The sequence below is a fragment of the Dermacentor variabilis genome, chromosome 1 (assembly GCF_050947875.1).
Source record: "Dermacentor variabilis isolate Ectoservices chromosome 1, ASM5094787v1, whole genome shotgun sequence".
In the NCBI taxonomy this organism is placed as follows: domain Eukaryota; kingdom Metazoa; phylum Arthropoda; class Arachnida; order Ixodida; family Ixodidae; genus Dermacentor; species Dermacentor variabilis.
This window is the reverse complement of record NC_134568.1, coordinates 81,774,559-81,794,274: the sequence shown is the minus strand read 5'-3', so window position 1 is coordinate 81,794,274 and position 19,716 is coordinate 81,774,559. Positions and strand designations below refer to the sequence as shown.

Here is a 19,716-nt window from a genome sequence, read left to right as displayed (position 1 = left end):
AAAACAACCACAGAAAGCCAAAAAGAAGAATGATGAAGGTGTAGTTCTATATATGTTCACATTCATCCAAGTGAATTGATTCACTGATGGTTTCATGATACTTAGCATAACATTTCTGACACTTAGCCATCATGTCCAAGTACCAAGGTTACAATCATAACACATACAAAATAAAATTAGAGAAAGAAAGGAAAGGTCTCCAAGTGCATAAGTGTTGTTCACAAGAATCGAGAGAAGCAACTTTTCAAGACATGAATGCGCACTAAAATCAAACGCTCCTTTCACCGAGCCTTTAAAATCACCCCCTCTTCTTAAAGCGGATATGAGAGAAGAGAGAGGGGAGGGGGGTGGCTGCCACATCTCAAATGCTCATTTCCAGAAAACGAAATCAACTTATGCAAAGAACAATGGGTTATCCAAAAATGATGTGCCATACTGCTAATTATGGGTTAATTAGCCAAACTTACAAACAATTAGCTTATCTTGCACACACACATACATACATGCATATGCATACAGTGAGCAGCCCATATATGAATGGGAGCTCCCCCTGCTGAAGCATAGGGAGACCTTAAAGGGACGCTAAAGAAAAAAATTTAAGGGTTAATTAAATTGCCCTCCAGAAATACGAAAAAATCCACTCTTACTAGAGAAGGTTCGCTAAACAAAAAAAGATGCAAATACAAATGACAGGTGATGACGGCCACTCTGAAGTTCCTACACCAGCTCACCATGATGTCATGAATTTAGACATCTGCTCAGACCTGGTTAATTTTTTATTCATAAAAAAGTGAACTACATTGCATTCTAAAGGAGCTAAAGACTGAATTTAACAAGTTCTGGGAATTTTTCTTGAACAACAGCCCAAACATGAGAAAATACTTGGAAATCTGTGACATCAGACTGACATACAAGCACTGAGGTTTCAGCATGAAATTCAAACAGAACTTCGACCTATGTTTTAATTTCTAATAGTCAACCAATTATCATGAAATACTTTGTCAGCACATTGCCACATTTGATTCTTTTCCTTATTATCCACCATTCACGACCGGCTGATTCCAGTGATAATGTGGGCACAGGACCACTGACACAGAAAGGAATAGCACAGGAACAGAATTGTAATAACATCCCGCCTAAGGTAGGCATTATCAGCCAATCACTTTTCATGGTATCTTTTTCAGTTCACATTCAGTGGATAAGCTAGGAAAAACAGGATTCACCGAGAATATGGCTCAGAGTGGCAAAGGACAGCAGCCAAATTTAAACAAACGAAATGCCAAACACCAAATTGTAAAAAAGAGGTTGCAAAAGTAAATGGCAGCACAAGGGATAGGAGAAGAGAAAGGTTCCTTCCTTACAAACCAACAAGTTTCTATGCAGCTTTAGTTATGAGTTTACTTCTGCAGAAGTAACCATGAAACAAGTCTCCTCCAGTAGCCTGACTTCAAGGTAACTAAAGAGAAACAGTAAAGCAGTTTAGACTGACAAGATATTATTTCGGACCTCTACCTTTGTTCTATTGTGGTGATAGGTTGATTTCTAAAAAGAAAATTAAGTGAAACTTCCTTTTTCTTTATTTCATGCCAGAACCCTAGCACTGGTACATTAGAGTGATGACACAAATTTTCTCATATTTTGGCCATTTATCTGAAAGTGTTTTCTCATATTTGGGCCGTTGTGGTGCAATAAATGTTCTTGAAATTTGCTAAACTAAGTCTTGGGCTTCTTTAGAGTACAGTGTAGGATGAAAAATTAACTAAGCCTGAGCAGACGTTGCCAAAATCCATGATGTCTCAGCGAGCTGGAGTGGGAACTTACAGGTAGCATCACTAACTGTCTTTTGCTTATGTGTCTTTTATGGCCTATAATCTTCCTTTTACGATAAGTGGTTCTCTTGGTGTTGCGAAAGCATAATTTATTAACACAGCTCTACTTCTTTTTCTCTTTAGTGTCCCTTAAAGGACCCCTCACCAGGTCTGGCCATATTGAGCTGACAAGTGCAGAGCATACAATGCGTGATAACAATCATGGCTAAGTATTACATCGCTACGCGCCGCAGAAAGATGTGAAATTTCAAACCGAATGCCGTTTTCCCTTCTCCTCACGGCCACCGCGCTCCAAGCCAGAGGATGACGTACATGTGCTAGTGCACCTACGCACACGTGTTCACGCTGCGACATCCCTCGTGGAGACACATGACTTCGAGAATTATCCAAGCCCACATCTGTTATTTAATAGGTTACTAGAATAGACAAATTAAAGAAACCCTGACACGATTTTGACAATTTTGTACAAACATGCCGAGTCGTTAGAGTAGGTCCTTCTGATCCTTAATTGACGCATCTAAGTGCTCCGCGTAAGGCGTGTAATTTATTATAAGGTTTTGAAAATGTACATCACTGCTGATCACAGCACACTGTTCAGCAGAATTCTCAGCCACCCCTACCCATATGATGTAAATCACCCAATTGACGTCAGTAAGGCGAGCTATCCAATTGGCTGCCCAGGGCACGTCATTGATAATTTTTCCAACTTTATGGTAAACAAACGATGTTCGTAATAGTTCGAATGTTAGTTAATTTGTTTTTATAAAAAGAAAGTAACATAAAGAGAATGCACAAGAACAATTTTACAGTACACTTAAGCACTTCCAGCACACAGCAAGTGTCGTCTGCTTATGTTACGACGTGCTCCGTCTTTGACGAAAGCTCCGCCGTCAGTGTCGGTTTGTCTTTTCGCGAGTGCTACGATTCGACTTTGTTGCGTTGTGGACTGCAAACGTAGTGACTGGCAATATGTCAAGCTGCGACACTGTGTCCCTCTGTAAGGCAGCAGACGAGCGGACTGGCTACAGCGCATCGGGCTGCCACTATCCGATTGGGGCCAGGATTTGCGCATTTGCGGCAGTTACTTTACACCAGAAGATTACTAACACAATAGCGTTTTGCGAGTCTGGTATTAGGGTAAACACAAGCGCAAGGGGACAGGGCCTGGACGTTTGACCATGTCGTTTCACGGGATGAGCAGAAGCGCAAATGTGAATGGTCTGCAAGGTGCAGCCACCTGGTGGCACAGAGCTCAACCACACCCAGTAGCGGTAAGGAGATGTATTCTTTGCTGCTGGTGTAAATTTTTCGCAGGAGTGTAATCAATAACACATTGTTTTTGTAAATGTTTAAGATGTTTTACACTTGCTTAGAGCAATATTAGTTCTTTGTTTGGCTGGTTAAGCTCTGTGCCAACGGGTGGCTGGACCGTGGAGATCGATCAGGCAACTCACATACGTCTACGCTAAAGTTCCTTCATCAGCTTGAGCTGATGCCTCCACCATTACATCTAAACGGCCAGCTTGCCTGTGGTTATCGGAATACCAGACACGTTCGGCGCTGCGATAGAATGCTCACAACGCACGCTGCTTCGATAGCTCTCGCTTGGGGTGGACTGCCAAGCAGCTGGAGGAGAGTTTGGAGAGGCTTTGCGCGCTTGCTCGTGGAGAACTGTAAGTCGACAACACAACATGCCATCATGACGCTGAGCCAGTGAAGGCGGAGCTTAGCCCCGATCACTCGGCGAACGAGTTGAGGAGAAAATACACGACTATGGAGGAGGGTAACTTGTAATCGTCCGTAGCTCTCTTAATATGAGACGCTTCACACAAATTGTGGTGCGAATGATTAACTTTAGCTGCACCTTACGCGTCTACAATATTTGTCCGAACCATTTCAGGGGCCCGTTAAAGCTTAGAGAAATAATAAAGCACAAACTGAATGTCTGCATGTTTTTGTTTCACTTAGCACCGCAGCAAGAGAGATGTAGTTCCATTTCGTCTGCTTGTTCCCACGTCATGCAGTCGCGCACGCAGATACCGAAACTATGTCATTTTCTGCCGTGTTCCACCATAAAATCATGCTCCATGATCCGCTCGTGTTTGCCTCAGTATTTGTGTAGCACAGACTTATATTTAATTATTTCCACTACTGTTAAGCCCTGACGGGCTTTTACACATTTACACAAAAAGCATTTCCAGCCTCTGCTGAAACATTTCGGCTGAGTAGTATCCTGTGAACACATTGGGATCGAGACTGTTCCATTCAACAATGGTTTGAATGAGACATGAAAATTTGAATGCGTCAACCCTTGGCGTGTATGCCATGATGGTGATTTGTACGAGCTGATACTCATACTGGACGTCGTAGATATAGCTCTGGATCTATTTTCAACTTTTTATTATAAAGCTCGTACAGGAATTTCAGCTTTGCTATTTTTTTTCGTTGAGACAAGGGTTTCAGAGCGGCCCTGTGAAGGAGCGCAGTCACGGATTGTTTTATGTCGTAGCATGAAAAAATGAACTTGGCCGCTAGCCTTTGGACTCTTTCTAATTTACTAATTTCGGTTTGACTGTGAGGGTATCAAACGATACTAGCAGATTCCAGTGCTGGCCTTACTATAGTTTTATATGCCGCAAGTTTGACATCAGGAGTTGCATTTTGTAGCCTCCTTTTTAGGAAACCAAGCTTACGTTGCACAGATCCACAAATGTACTCAATATGTTTGCCCCACCTCAAATTATCGGTAATAGTGATTCCAAGATACTTTACATGCTTGGAACGCTTGATTTCTTTCTGGTTAATGGTATATGAATATTGTAGGAGGGTTTTCTTATTTGTTACTGCCATACAGGTAAATTTTTCAAAATTAATTTTCATGTCCCATGTAGCACACCAGACATTGATAACTTTCAAAGACTCATTCAAAATTCTTTGGCCCCTGACACTTTTCACAAAACAAAACAAAACGTAGTCATCTGCAAACAATCTTACATCAACCATTGGATGGACACCAACTGTAATGTCATTAATATACAACAAAAATAAGACAGGTCTCAAAACTGACCCTTGCGGCACACCTGACGACACGGGCAATGTAGATGAATGACTTCCAGATATTTCAACAAATTGGTACTGGTTATGCAAGTAGGCTTGAACCCATTTGATTATCTGAGAATCAACACCAAGGTCACACATTTTTTTCAATCAGTTTCACATGACATACCCTGCCGAAAGCTTTCAACAGGTCTATTGCAATCATATCTATTTGCTGCCAGGAGTTAATTTCTTTTGCAAAACTATGTAGTGTATCGAACAATTGGGTTACTGTTGACAGGCCCTTTCTAAATCTATGTTGTTTGCTGTAAAACAGGCTATTGTTTTCTAGATATTCTACTAACTGCTTTGCAATCACATGTTCCAGAATTTTAAATGCCGTACAAGTGATTGAAATGGGACGATAATTATCCACAGAGAGTTTATTGCCCGCTTTAAAGAATGGTACCACTCTCGTGGCACTTTTCCTTCGCGAAGCGACAAGTAAAAAATAATAGCCAAGAACCTTGATACCCAGTCACAATAGCATTCTAAGAATTCATTGGGTATCATATCAGGACGTGGGGATTTCTTGGTGCCTAATTTGAGAAGCATTGCCATTATGCCTTCTTATGAAATACCGAGGTTGCTTTTATCACTCGATTGCTAAGTAAGCTCTGAAGCATATTTATTTTTTGGAACGAAAACAGGTGTGAATTGATTAAATGCTTCTGTAACCAGTTTAGGTTCACTACATGCGTTTCCATTCACGTGTACACTTTTTGCCGCACTTTTGGAATCACTCATATACCACCAAAACTTCTACGGTGACGTTTCCATGTATTTGGATAGAGTATTAGTCATAAAACACATTCGAGCTGTTTTTAGCCTACTGCGCAACTGAGCACTTAAGTTTACAATCACTGCAGTATTTTTGGCTTGTTCTTACGCGTACGGCGCAGTCGCCGTTTAAGATGGACAATGTTCTAAGTTACCCACGGATTGTTTTTTCTAAGCGCTTTGTCCTTTGGGGTACAAAACATGATAAGCAGTCTTGTACGGCAGATTTGAAGCAATTCCAAAGCTGGTTGATATCATTTGTTGTAGGCATTACGTCAAGTGCTGTCTCTAAGTAATTTAAATTGGACGTGTCGTCTGCACTGTTGAAATTGTACACTTTTGTTGTCGGGTAGCTCACCAAACGCTTGTTATTTTGTCTCATGGTGGTTACGATAAGTTTGTGATCTGATATCACTTGTTCGATGCTGTTTTCATGCTGAAAGGATCCTTGGGATAAAAACAATAAGTCAAGTAGTGACTGGCAGAACCCTTGAACTCGTGTTGGCTGGTTAACAGTCTGTAATAAGTCGTACTTCAACATTGTTTCGAACATGCTTTCAGCATGCAACTTATCTAAAGATACTGGAATTTATCATCCCAGTCCATGCCAGGTAAGTTGAAATCACCTACTAATATTATTTTACTTCTGCTATTTGTCACATTTGATAAGCAGTCATCGAGTCTGTTAAAGACCTCCACTGAGCTTTCTGGAGGCCTGCAAATAGCGCCAACAAGTAACGGTATTTCATTTATGAATAACCTGCACTGCACATTTTCACATCTGTGGAAGCTCAGTAGTGGTTAATATGTGAGAGTCGTAGTTAGTAGTGCTACACTACCACCCCTCGTCTGTCTGTCGTAGCGAAGTATGTTGTACAAAGGAGAAAACACATCTGCGTCCGCAACATAAGGAGACAACCAGGTCTCAGTAATGAAAATCAAATCGGGGTGATGTAGTAATACCAAACTCTCTAATTGTTCACTTTTATTAACAACACTTTGTGCATTAACGTTAATCAGTCTGATTTCATACGGCTTTTGATGTCACTCAAGGTGGAAGGAAACAACGTTATAATTGCTTGCAAACTTCATCCGCGAATTGAACCGGAAGTCCCATGTGTAAGCAACGCAGTTTACATAATGTTTGTCACGGACCAGCTTCACCTTAGCACCATTGCTTTTATCTGCCTGCGCAGAGTGCCAAAGCAACATTCTTTTTTCAAGTATTTCATGTGAGTAGTCATCGGATATACTAAAATTTGTTCCATTTAGTTTGATGTAATTTTTGAATATAACTATTTTTTCTTTGTAAGTCACATAATCGCACAATTATGGGCCTGTGTTCTTTAATTTTTTTTTCATTTGACCAATAGTATGTTCGCTCTACCGATGACACAGTGATTCCAAGGGTATAAGAGAAAATTATACCGCTAGTCAGGTGTCCTCGTGTACAGCACGCAAACTCGTGTGATGCACGAAACGAGACAATCGCGACAGCTCGCAAGCGACACCGTCAGCGGAAGTGTGCCACAACGCAAAAAAAGTGAGGAGAAAAAAAATGAACTTATGAAATGAAGAAAAATTTAAACACTTATGCGACACGCAATCCTCGAGGTCCGGTATGGGAAAACGCAGGGAAGGAATTTTGCTTGCGGAGGCTAGACGAGACTAAAGCCCCTCCATACACGTTTCTGCCGACCAGGTTAAGTACCGCCAACTTGCCCTCCTCCTCCACGCCCCTCTCCCACTCACCCCCTTAGCTTCCGGCGCCAAGCGGAACTTACGTAGCTGCAGCTTCCTGTTCCGAGTGGAAGTGACGTTTTGTTTTTTAGCGTTGTTTACTTTCGCGTCACTGGAGAGGCTTTAATTACACCAGCTGCGGTTGAAACTGTGAATGCAATTCCAGTCAAGAACCACCACCTATTGTAACCAGCGATCTGCTCGTGTTCGCTGCTTCGCGTCAACCTGCGACCGGTTGTGGCACGAGCGACAACGTACAGTGGAATGTAGTGCCTGGGCGCTTGGAGACCACTGCCGTTTTTCGTGCATTTGGAAAACAGTGACCGCCAACTACTACTTCAGCGGAATACAACAGCTTGTCCCCTTTGCATTCTTATGGCGACTGCCACAGCTCAACTAAGCACGCGCGGGCGTCTCACCATCGTCTAACAGCAGTGAAAGCGGAAATTCCCGCAGCGCAACTCCAGGAACCGGAAACGCCGGAACCGGAAATACCGGAACTGGATTTTTGGTGTGAGGAGAAAAGGCGGCGCACAACAAAGGTTGGCGCTACTTAAGAAAGCGGTAAAGCCCCTCCATACACGTTTCCGCCGACCAGGTTAAGTACCGCCAACCTGCCCTCCTCCTTCAAGCACCTCTCTCACTCACCTCCTTAGCTTCCGGCGTCAAGCGGAACTTATGTAACTGAAGCTTCCTGTTCCGAGTGGAAGTGGCACTTTGTTTTTTAGCGTTGTTTACTTTTGCGCCGCTGGCGAGGCTTCGGTTGAAACTGTGAATGAGATTCCATCCGAGAACCACCGCCTACTGTAACCAGCGATCTGCTCGTGTTCGCTGCTTCGCGTCAACCTGCGACGGGTTGTGGCACGAGCAACAACGTACAGTGGAATGTAGTGCCTGGGCACTTGGAGACCACTGCCGTTTTTCATGCGTTTGGACAACAGCGACCGCGAACTACTACTTCAGCGGAATATAACTTGTCCCCTTTGCATTCTCCTTATGGTGACTGCCACAGCTCTGCTAAGCACGCGCGGGCGTCTCACCATCGTCCAACAGCAGTCAAAGCGGAAATTCCCGCAGCGCAACTCTAGGAAGCGGAAGCGCCAGAACCGGAAATTTTTAAACCGGAAATGGCGGAACCGGAAATACCGGAACCGGATTTGGTGTGAGGGGAAAAGGTGGCGCACAACAAAGGTTGTCGCTACTTAAGAAAGCGGCGATGGCGCGTAGATGCAGGGGCTTTAGACGAGACAAGTGGAGAGAGCATCTATGTTTGTGGTGAAGCTCGCCTCCTGAAATCATGGGTTTGCGACACTGAAATATTTCCATCTTGGCTATTAATGAGCCGATTTGAGAAATTTTTGCGACAGAACGCTCCCTAGAGGACACGTAACAACTTCCAATGTATAATCAAAATTTGCTATGGGGCCTGGTGAGGGGCCCTTTAAAGGACAGTAATGACTTTCTGGCATCAGGCATTTTATCTTCACATTAAAAAGGTACAGTTCCAGGCACCTCTTGCAACATCTGATGGTAGCCAGACAGTAAAACAGGAGACATGCCAATCCATTACAGTGCACTTTTAGAACAGCCTCATGCAAAATGTTCAGAACAGAGAACCTCTAAATGACTACTAAGAAATGTTGATGCAGCACTGTTGCCTAAATTTATTGTTCAGCAACACAACAAAAATTTTTCAGAACATGTGCAGACCTCAAATGTATGTGACAAAAATCCATTGATACTTTAAGATTACTAGGTAACAAACACCAGCATAGTAAATATATTTTGAGAGACTGGAATTATGTCACGTGTACTTAAATGTAGGTACTTGTGCATTTTTTTCATTCAGTGCATATAGGAACAAAGCTGTCATGGCTGTAAATCAAATCCACAACCTTGTGCTCAGTCACCAGCACTTATCTTGAACCCATTGACGGCCAACACTTCTAACCAAAAACAGTGCCAAAATGGTCCTTATATTTTGGGGCTGTAAGCTATAAACTATGCTTCCCTCTCTGCAGCCAGTACCAAGTTCAACAGGTACAGGCACTCGCCAGCACCTGCACTGGCAAACGTTGCATCCGGTGGTAATGCGAAACTGTTCTTGTTAAGAAATTCTGTAAGCACTGGTGTCCTTTCCTTGTTTGTACCATGAATTGATATGCTCCGGACACTGCCAAAAAGAACAGAATGAGCTTCCCTCTGCTAAGAGTTTCTCCGTGTCCCAAAGCACTCCTCTAATTTACGATTTGGGTTGGGCTTGCAATGGGGAGGGGAGGGATGTCACAGTGCAAGAAGGTCTGGGGGAAGCTATGAAAGCGGACAGAACAATTCTGAGGAGCTGGTGTGCATGCATTGAATAACAGCAGCTCTGACGAGATATTAACATTTTAAAGCAAGTGCTCTTATTTGTACAACTGTAACAAGAAAAATAAACAGTGCTCTCCTTGATGACCATTTACTACAGTAACAATGAATTACCCGTTGAAATTTTTGGTTATACGGGATGATGATCTTTAAATTTTACAGAATGTATAAAAGTTGGCTGTGGTAGACCACATATTTCTTGCCCTTGAGCTGTATTATTTTAAGAGGCGGACATCACTACAAGAAAAAGAAATTGAAACACATATAGACTAATTAAAAATTCACTAATGGATTTAATTACTTTACGGCACATATTGCAATTTACAAATTGTAACCGATGAGTTTACAAGTCATATCAACTTGAAATGAATATCCAGGATGACACAAATTTGAAGATATTTCCAAAAATGTGGGACGAAATACATGGGTGTTCCAGTTACGTTTGTGTTTCAATGCATGAGTTTTATTAAAAAAGGGAGCGGAACAGTGCATTTTTATGGTACATTTGATGGCACATATCTCTATCTGGTGTCAGTCTTTTATTTCATTCCATGTGGATATGCCTTGCAAACTCACCGACTACAAGTTGTACACTGCCATATGTGCCGTAAAGTAATTAATTCAAAAGGAAATTAGTGAATATGTGTTAATTGGTTGAATATGTGTTTCCATGTCTCGTGCAAGTAATGCCTGCCTCTCGATGGGCACCCTGCAATGAAGTTTGCTTGTACATGTCGTGCCACCTAGCAGCGGCGGTGAGCACCCACGGGTAGGCCCTCACTGTCATTTCACCATTGTCCGTGGTGTGCTCAGGCCCACCTGAAAGCCTGCTTTTCCAATTTTCCAATGAATTCACCGCGGCCTCTTGGCAGCTCCTTCATGGGAAGTGGGAACAAGAAGAACAAGCGTAGATACTGCTGCACTAAGGATTGTCACAATCACGAAGGGGATGTCAGTATCAAATTGTACCACTTCCCTTCAAAACCGGGGGAAGCAACCAAGTGGATCGTCGCAGTTCGTGTCAGTCTTGCGAAACGTCCACGGCCGTATTTGCTCACTTAAGTGGAATCAAATAATTAGTATTTGTTAATGTACTTTGAGTTCGACATCGCAAGCATGCTTGATTTGTTGTGACAAACACTTCGCGACCTGCGGTGGTTGCTTAGTTGCTATGGCGTTCGGCTGCTAAGCACGAGGTTGCGGGATCAAATCCCAGCCATGGTGGCCAAATTTCAATGGGGGCGAAATGTGAAAACATCTGTGTGCGTAGATTTAGGTCCACATAAAGGAACCCCAGGTGGTCCAAATTATTCCGGAGTCCCCTACTATGGTGTGCCTCATAATCAGATAATGGTTCTGACACCTAAAACCACATAATTTATTTTAAGCACCTCGCTGCGATGTCAGTGCTATTTGCTTTTTTGACACGATATACATGGTTGTAGTCGTAAATTTGACGTCCTTTCTCAAGCATCGGTGGTCCAAAATGGGCCTCGATGCTTTCGACGGCCTTAAGAAGAAGAAGAAGAAACTTTATTGAAGAATAGTCCGGCAGTTCTTAAAACCGCAATTTAGAACGTCCAACAGGTTCCAAATGAGCGCCACAAAAGCATACCTCCGTAGCAGTGGCCGCCTCGGTGTTTTGCGCAACTTACACGGTGGCGCTGACGGCTGAGCCGATCGCTGCGCCGCCTGACCATTGCAGGGAGCCCATAATCCAGCTCAACGGCTAGAATAAGGTTACCTCCAACAGGCGATTTTTAGAAATTCCGTAAAACTTAAAAATGATCACCCCGTATACTGGAACTTGTAAAGTGCTGTCCAGGGATCATTCTACTGCAATAATTTTTTTTAAATAGTGGAGAATGATGCAAACGAAATGTTGCAAGATGATGCTGTGAGATATCTTCCTGACAGCACAGTATCTCTCCAATTTCCTCGATCAGAGTCTCGCAAGCTACATTCTTCCCAGCCTTTTCCAATATCAGAGCCAAAAGCAAAAGCCTCTTTAGGGCGACAAGTTCAAACTCATTTTCTTTCTTTCTCTCACTTCTTTTTTCACTGCGTGGTGCATTTCCAGCAGCAATCTTGCACAATTTGAGTTAAATGGAAACTCCTATGTTATTCAAGTTGCTGCTGCCTATGTGATTGCTGCCACCATCTGATTATGAGGCATGCCGTAATGGGGGACTCCTGATTAATTTTGACCACCTTTGGTTCTTTAATGTGCACCTATAAGTACACGGGTGTTTTTGCATTTTGCACCCATCAAAGTACGGCCGTCGTGGCTGGGATTCGACCCTGCGACCTCGTGCTTAGCAGCACAACACCAAAACCACTAAGCAACTACAGTGGGTGTGCAGCAGGAGTGGATGCTAGCATGCACACCAAACATGTGCATAGCCTCGTGGATAATGCCAGGGTCTGCTGGCACAAGACAGTACTGTGCCAAGGGTGTTGTTACCCACAGTTGTGGGGCCTACAAAATATTTATTGTGAGCATATGCCCTATCAAGTAAAGGAAAGTATTTTTGATGTCTGCTAATGTTATCAGTATGCAATGGCGACTAGGAATACGTCCAAATGCACCACACCCTCATGCATGTGCCCTCTACCAATAGGAAAGGCAACACATCATCTGTACTCAAACAGTCATTCTTGCAAATGTGCAAGTCTGCTTGCACAACTTCACACAAACTGCTTCACCACAGATCTCTCCTGGATTTAGAAAAAAAAAAAAGTGGTTGTGCACCCGAAAACTTTTCTGCTACATGTTTCATAAAAGCATCTTTAGCAAGATTCCTTTATATGTAATGCTAAATATCAATGTGACTAAGTGCAACTACCAAAGAGCGCTTTTAAAGACTGCAACAAGGATTCTATTTCATGATATGATGTAAGAGTGCTCTCTACTAAAGAAAAAACAAACATGTACAAATGGTTTGCCCTCTACATGAAAAAGGATTGGTAAGAAAGGCGAGTGTACCTTGTCCTTCAAGTCATTCAGGGAGGAATGAAGTTCTTTCAGCTCTGTTGAAAGAAAGTATTAGAAGTGTTCATTTACACATGAAATTAATTGGAAACACACTCAAAGCAAAATAAGTATTGAGCACAAATTGACAAACCCAGCCAAGCTCCTTTCTGATCAGCATTCATGTCGCCAAGTCAAGAAAATGCCCCCCTCCTCCTGGAACAAGACAATTTGATCAAAAAGTTAAATTACTGCCATGAGATAAAATAATGCTTTCAGCACACCAGGATAAACAAAGTAAAGCTAGCAGCTTTATGTAAAGGCTGCTGAGAAGTTTCCATTAGAAGGAGTACAAAAACAAAAATTGTATGTCCTCCTTTTTCTATTGCTTTTTTAGATAGCTATTGACTCCATAATCACAACCTGAAGATTCAATTCCTCATTAGTGTCACAAATAATTACAGCACCTTGTATATAATGCATTAAAATTATGTGTCAAGCACAGCACAGCTTCGGATGTGAAAAAAGAGACTCATTAAGTCACCAAAAGTAGAGGTGGCATTTACATGGTATGACAAATAACTTAGAAGCCTGCCTGTAAGCCCAGTGCAGTGGTTGAAGGTCATACAATGACTGTGTTGCCGAAAGCTGCCAAAGTGGCCTCATTGTGCGCTTCTCATTGAAATACAGGAGGACACACTGTCCCCCTCTTACCCCAATGAGTGCTGCAGGGACTTGGCTTTCCACAGCATGACCATAGTGTATGTATATGCATCAGTGGTATTTATTATCAAGAGAACACCGCAACAGGTTTCAATAATGTGATGAGTCTCCTTTTTCACGTCCAAAGCTGCACTGGTTTTCCCATGCATTTTGAACTTTGTTGCATTTTGTTGCACTCATGGGAAACTGGGGCTCCATAGCATAATTACTGGGTTGACGGCTATTCAATAAAATAATAAATACAAGACAAAAATTTCTGCCAGTACTCCCACAATGAACAGTAGCTGTGAAGCCATTTTGAACTGCAGTTACAGCTCTACTGCAGCTCTACTATAAAGCAATTACAGCACAAGCCTGGGATAGTACTTCATGAGTAAATACAGGATTACATGTACAGGTGCCAAAGATGTTTTAGGCACCTATTACAGCACTAACTGCAAGTTAGGCATACATGTGTACAATGATAACCTCAGAATCACTCCCAAGGACAAACTGCACTTTGATAATAAAAATGGGTGCAGTAAGCACTCGCTTTGTTTTAAAATTCTATCTCTTAAGAGCACAGAGACCGAGGAAGACACAGCTAGCCTACGGCAGCCTTACAAAGAAATTAGTTAAGAAGTCATGCAAGTAAAACACAAGCACTATTTCCAATATTAAAGTATTGCCATTTTCACTGAAAATTAACTTGTGCACAGAAAACAAGCACTGAATGTCCACTGATGCCAGAAGAGTGCACTTGTACACAAGCACCTGATGAATCGACACCCCATGGAAATTATACTATGCTTTCAGGACAGAACATTTCATGTGCCTTTCAGCACAGACAGCACAGTTTGAGCCTTCTTCAATGTGACACTTGCATCTCTACAGAGTAGTTTACAGTGGCATCGCCACAAGCAAAGTGTGGCAATATATGACTGCTCTCAAGCATGCTTTCCATTGTGTTACTGTGGCCCTTTGTGGAAACGACCCATCTGAAACTTTTTGCAGAAAATCACAAGCATGACACGTTGACTTCGTGTGCTCATTCACTTTTGCCATATAGACCTACCCAGCTGCTATGGGTTGATATATATGACGAAAACATAGAGCCTTTGTTCTCTCGATTACAGCCTTAATCCACATAGCTGCCGAATAGCCCTGCGATCCATCTCATAGACAGTCTGAACTCTCCCCACCCTGATCCTTCCTTACGAATGCTTGTACTTCACAGCAATACCTTACATCGCTACAATGCCCGTCCTGACAGTGCTGAGCTCTAGCTTGTTGTTCCCTTGCATCTTTGCTCTGCTGTTTTGGGCCAGCTTCATGATGCACAGACCGCCAGACATCTAGATGTATCACACACACATGATCGTATCCACCGGTGCTTCTTTTGGCCTAGACCAGGCCAAAAGAGATTGCTACCGCAGATTGCTACCATTCTGTGTGAATGTACATTGTGTCTTGTGACCTCTGCCAGCAGTGCAAGACACCTGCCCTACTGCCTACTGGCAGCCTTCAGCCTCTCGACATCCCTGATGAACCCTTTTTCCATGTTGCACTCGATCTCCTAGAGTCTTCCCACATGTATAATGTGCCCTGTAGCATTATTAGCTAGGAAGTTGGGTACTAACTGTTATAGTTTGTATCATAATTTCTGAAGGCAGCAGGTATGAATAGCAGGTTCCGGAAAATACCCTTTTTGTCAAAAGCACAATGGCCGCAGAATGTCTCTCATTTTTGCTCAAAGATGCAATACTGCAGAAGACACTGAATGGCGAAGCAGCTTTGTTCATAAAGAGATATTGCATCAGTGTAAAGTCACAGTACTCTGTAGTCTCACTCCAGAGGAATAAAGTACATACATGTGAGAAGTACACAACCGTCATGCCATTTTTTTTCTCTAGCCAGTAAGAACAAAGCAGGATAGGCATTGTCTTCTTGCTAGCTGCTAGCTTTCTGACAACCAAATGACTAAGAAGTTATCTAGTCACATTTATTGTCTCATTACAGCAACACAAATGAATAGCAGGGCTCGCAAGTACTGGGCAAGTACGTTGCAATCATCAACATTCGAGAGTGGCCTACACAAGTTGCAAGCCACCTTTTCTATTCAGTGCAGTCTGATGAGAATGAGCATTTTGCCCCCGTATTACATGTCTGCATGAGGTACAAAAGAAGGCAAAGTCAAGACAAAATGAAAAAAAGAAAGAAAGTGAAGGAAAGCATCATAGGATCTCAGGGCTAATTATAAATGGAAACAAGTAGGCAAAATAAATGTACGCTGAAAATGCATCCTGAAACAATTCTTGCTTGTGTGACAAATAGGCCCAACAAGAAGAAAAAAATCTTGCCCGAAGGTCCTGTCTATAAAATGACAAATTAAGTGTATTATGGCAAGTAGCATGTAAACTGCAAATTAACTGTGGTGAATTAGACACAAACACTGCACAAAAGATAGATGGAAAGTAGCAAGCAGTGGCGTACCAACTATTTCTTGAGTGGGGGGAGGCAAACCGCAATCTGATCTCTCTCTGTGTGTGTATGTGTATATATATATATATATATATATATATATATATATATGTATATATATTGCAAATTACTATTAAAATAAGTGAAAGAGCTTAGAAATGCAGCTGTCAGTAATTTTTATATTTGACAGACATAGACCTATTTATCAACCACATATGGTGAACCATGGGGGCACAAAAAATTATATAAATTTGCATTAAATATTTCCTGCAAATATTTAAAATCTCAAGATGATGCAGGGACACAAGGCAATGAGTACCTGACAGAGGTCCTGATCCCGCAAAGTAGCAGCTGTACAACGCACATAAATTCACATTTGCTACAAACAATATTAATAATCATAGAAAAAATTTCACTGTGTTTAAGTCTGCAGTATAAGTGTATCACTCGTTTAGGTAATAGTGTTGTTGAGGCTATACACAACGAAGTACAATCGCCATAAATTACTTGCAATATTCACAAGGAAAGAGAAAGCAGGTGTATGCGACCTTGGAGAAATACGACAATTTCCTGCGAAGCTGTTTCTACCGAACAGTTGCAATAAAAGTTTCAGTTGCTTGTAATTATATCGCTGACTTTAAAAATGTTACTTCACCATAACATTGGCCATGATGCCCTCCTTCCCTCCCTTCCCCTGCTCAATTTTCGCAAGATTTGCTGTCGCTTGCATTCACAGTTCTCACAGGGCAGCGGGATAAATTCTGCTTTGTTCGTAGAACACATTCATGAAGCTCCGGATCACTTGTGTGCCTAATTTACCGCAAATATCATATTCTCCTGTCTTTCAGGTTTACCTACACATTGCCGATAAAGCTGCCTTTATTTTTGTCAGATATAAACAAAGTGCCTTGTTTAGTTCACTGAAGACATCACTAAAATCTAGTAGGAATGTCTTATGACGCATAATAATACTGGGAAAAGAACGACAGCTCAGTAATGTTTTGCAACGCTTTTAACTGGACCAAAAACGTAAACATTTTGTTGTATATTGCAGACGCCATGACCCCACTCCCCTTTCCATGAAACATAAACATGCTGTAACCTATAGCTATATCAGGACACTGAGAAGCATAGCTCATGGTGGCCACATCACACGCTCTAACACTTAAATAAGAATTTTTTTTGCAATGGCTGTCTTTGATCCAACCGCATTTAACTTCGCAACAGAGCGTTTCCATAGTGTGCCACTAATTTTCGCTAAATTCTTGGAGGCTTTTATACTTCTGCCAGAGCAGCGGGCTCAATTCCCCATAGTTAGACACGCTCATAACACTCTAGTGTGATTGCATATGCAATTTGTTGCAAAAGGGCCAATTATGCATCTATTTTAATCTTACCTACACATCCCCTATTACCTCGTCCTTACAGTCAACAAACATGAAGAAGCTGCCTGCTTTAGTTAAGTGTGGACACCAGGCACATGAAAAAGTAAAAAAAAAGAAAACCAAGGGCTCTATAAATGTAACACTTCTAAATAAGTCAGAAACGTGAAAACTAAGTGACACATTGCACTTAAAATGCTGCCATTCCTTCAAAGTATAATGGGATATTGGGAAAGCTAGCTAATAAGAGAAGCATGATACTTTCTAATACTTGCTTACACTTTTTTAGGCTGTATTTGATCAACACGCATTTACCAACGCACATAAATTTGGCGTATTGTTCCCCCTATGTTCAAAAAATTTTACCTCAGTTGTGGATGTAACCGCTCATGAAACAGACAAATAACAGTATGGACCCCTTGCATACTGCAGAAACAAACTACCAATCTCGTATTATGCACAAAAACACTTGGAAAAATGAGGGTTTAGTAATTATCTGCTACACTTGCATTTAAAGCAGGAAAACGAAAGTTTTGCAATGCGTTGCGCTTAAGTTCTCCCCATTATCATGAAATTTCAAGTCCGCATCTTGTGCTGTTGTTTTAGGAGTCTTTTTGATTAGCTGCAATATGACAGCTGGAACGACTCAATGAGTAACTTTCTACAAAGGCTGTAATGAACCTACACAGTTTAAACATTTATGGCTCATCACTCCATACTTCGAATAAATGAAAACACCATGCCCTGCATAGTTTATGCGAGGATACCGGAGGAAAACTACTAAATGCCATATGTAGTATATAAAAATTGGGAAAAAGCAAGTATTCACTAAGTGTTTTCAGAACACATAAGCAACCAACACATTTCAAGTTTACAGTACACGTAACCAAAAAGAAGCCCTGATTTGTTCAAAATATGAAATATCTGCTGTCTTTGATCCTGCCGTGAAACAAGTAATGATATAGCTATTATTTAGAAACAGCCTGAAATGAAATCGACAATGTCAGAAATGACACATGCCTTTAGAAAAAATTAAAGTCAGTGTTCTCTTGGTATTGAAATGGCTCTGCACATGCTAATAAGGTCATTTTCATGAACATATCTACGATAAGTCATAATTACATGATGGAATTTGAGTTACACCTGTAAGAGGTTTGGTTAGGTTTTTAATGGTTATAAGGTGCTGAGACTGCAATGCTATGTAGGCTATTTCTGGGCGGAGATTCAATAGTTCTAGCATTTCATAATCCAACGATTTCATGCTGTAAGGCACATCAATCATTGGGCGTGGCTGATTATAATAATTTATCCAGACCTAAATATCAAGTTGACTGTGTTTTCAAATATGGATATAGCTGTCCCGAACAAATTGAGCATGATGCAAGTAGCGACAGCTGACATTTGTTAGGGTGGGAACTGCCCAGCGCCGGGCCTTCACAGCAACGCGAGTGTGTATGGCGGATCCCATGTGTCGTCCACTGCAGCACATCATGGGGAGGCACAAAAGACAATCCTCGTGTCCCAAGCAAGGGATACGTAGCAAAGAAAAGCATTACTTATGTAGCCGCTCCATTAAAGGGGCCCTGAACCACTCTTTATCGAGGTGAGGCAATGCATTTGAAGAGAAAATAGGTTATTTCAGAAATACTTTGCCGCAAAAAGTACTTTAATGCATTCAGCAGAAGTGGAGTTATTAGCAATCAAACATGGCCTCCGCTGTGCTCTCATTCCTTCTTCAATGCCTTGCACTGCAAAGGCTAAGACGCAGTGGGGCGTGTCCACAATGCTGTGTCCACACAGTATTTCATTGGGATGTTAATGCAGATGCCATGACTTCCGCCTTTGGTGCCTACGACGCGCTAAACATAAGCCAAAGGGGGTTCTCCTCATCGAACCACAGTGCACTTAGCCAGTAGACTCGTGGTGGCACCCCACAGCGGCTGCGGTATCTACGCCATGTATCCAACCGCAGCTTGATGTCAGCTATTGGCCAATAGCAGCCGTCTAAGGGAATGACGAAATAGGGCAGCCGACGATGAAATAGTGCGTCTAGAAGAGAGCGAGAACAGGGCCTTCTGTTGAACGTTTGAGAGAAAGGGGACTTCACGATCCGCTTCCGAGCTCCATGCACCGTGTACGACAACAAAACTTGGCTGAGACGTTCACAGCAGCATATGCAACCCGTGGACTATATTATTTCACCAAGCCTGAGGGGTGGTTCAGGTCTCCTTTAAGAAAATTCTGCTTCAGCTGGAGTTTCGCTGGTCTTTCCAGCATACAGCCAAAAGTGCCCGCTTTCAAAAGTGTGTGTGTGGGGGGGGGGGGGGGGGTGGCATACTTTGCTCCACCGCTTGTGACAGTGGAGGGG

General features: G+C 42.2%; 1 protein-coding gene across 3 annotated transcripts in view; it reads right to left on the bottom strand.

The window, feature by feature from the left end:
• LOC142579953 (uncharacterized) overlaps nucleotides 1–19,716 on the bottom strand; it is a 233,143-nt gene that overhangs the window by 212,482 nt on the left and 945 nt on the right. For all 3 annotated transcript variants that reach the window (XM_075690640.1, XM_075690649.1, XM_075690656.1), the window contains exons 2-3: nucleotides 12,938–12,999; nucleotides 12,799–12,842 (exon numbers count right to left, since the gene is read on the bottom strand). In XM_075690640.1, coding sequence (XP_075546755.1) covers nucleotides 12,799–12,842; nucleotides 12,938–12,968 — 75 coding nt within the window. In that variant the 5' untranslated portion in view covers nucleotides 12,969–12,999. The remainder of the gene's footprint in view (nucleotides 1–12,798; nucleotides 12,843–12,937; nucleotides 13,000–19,716) is intronic.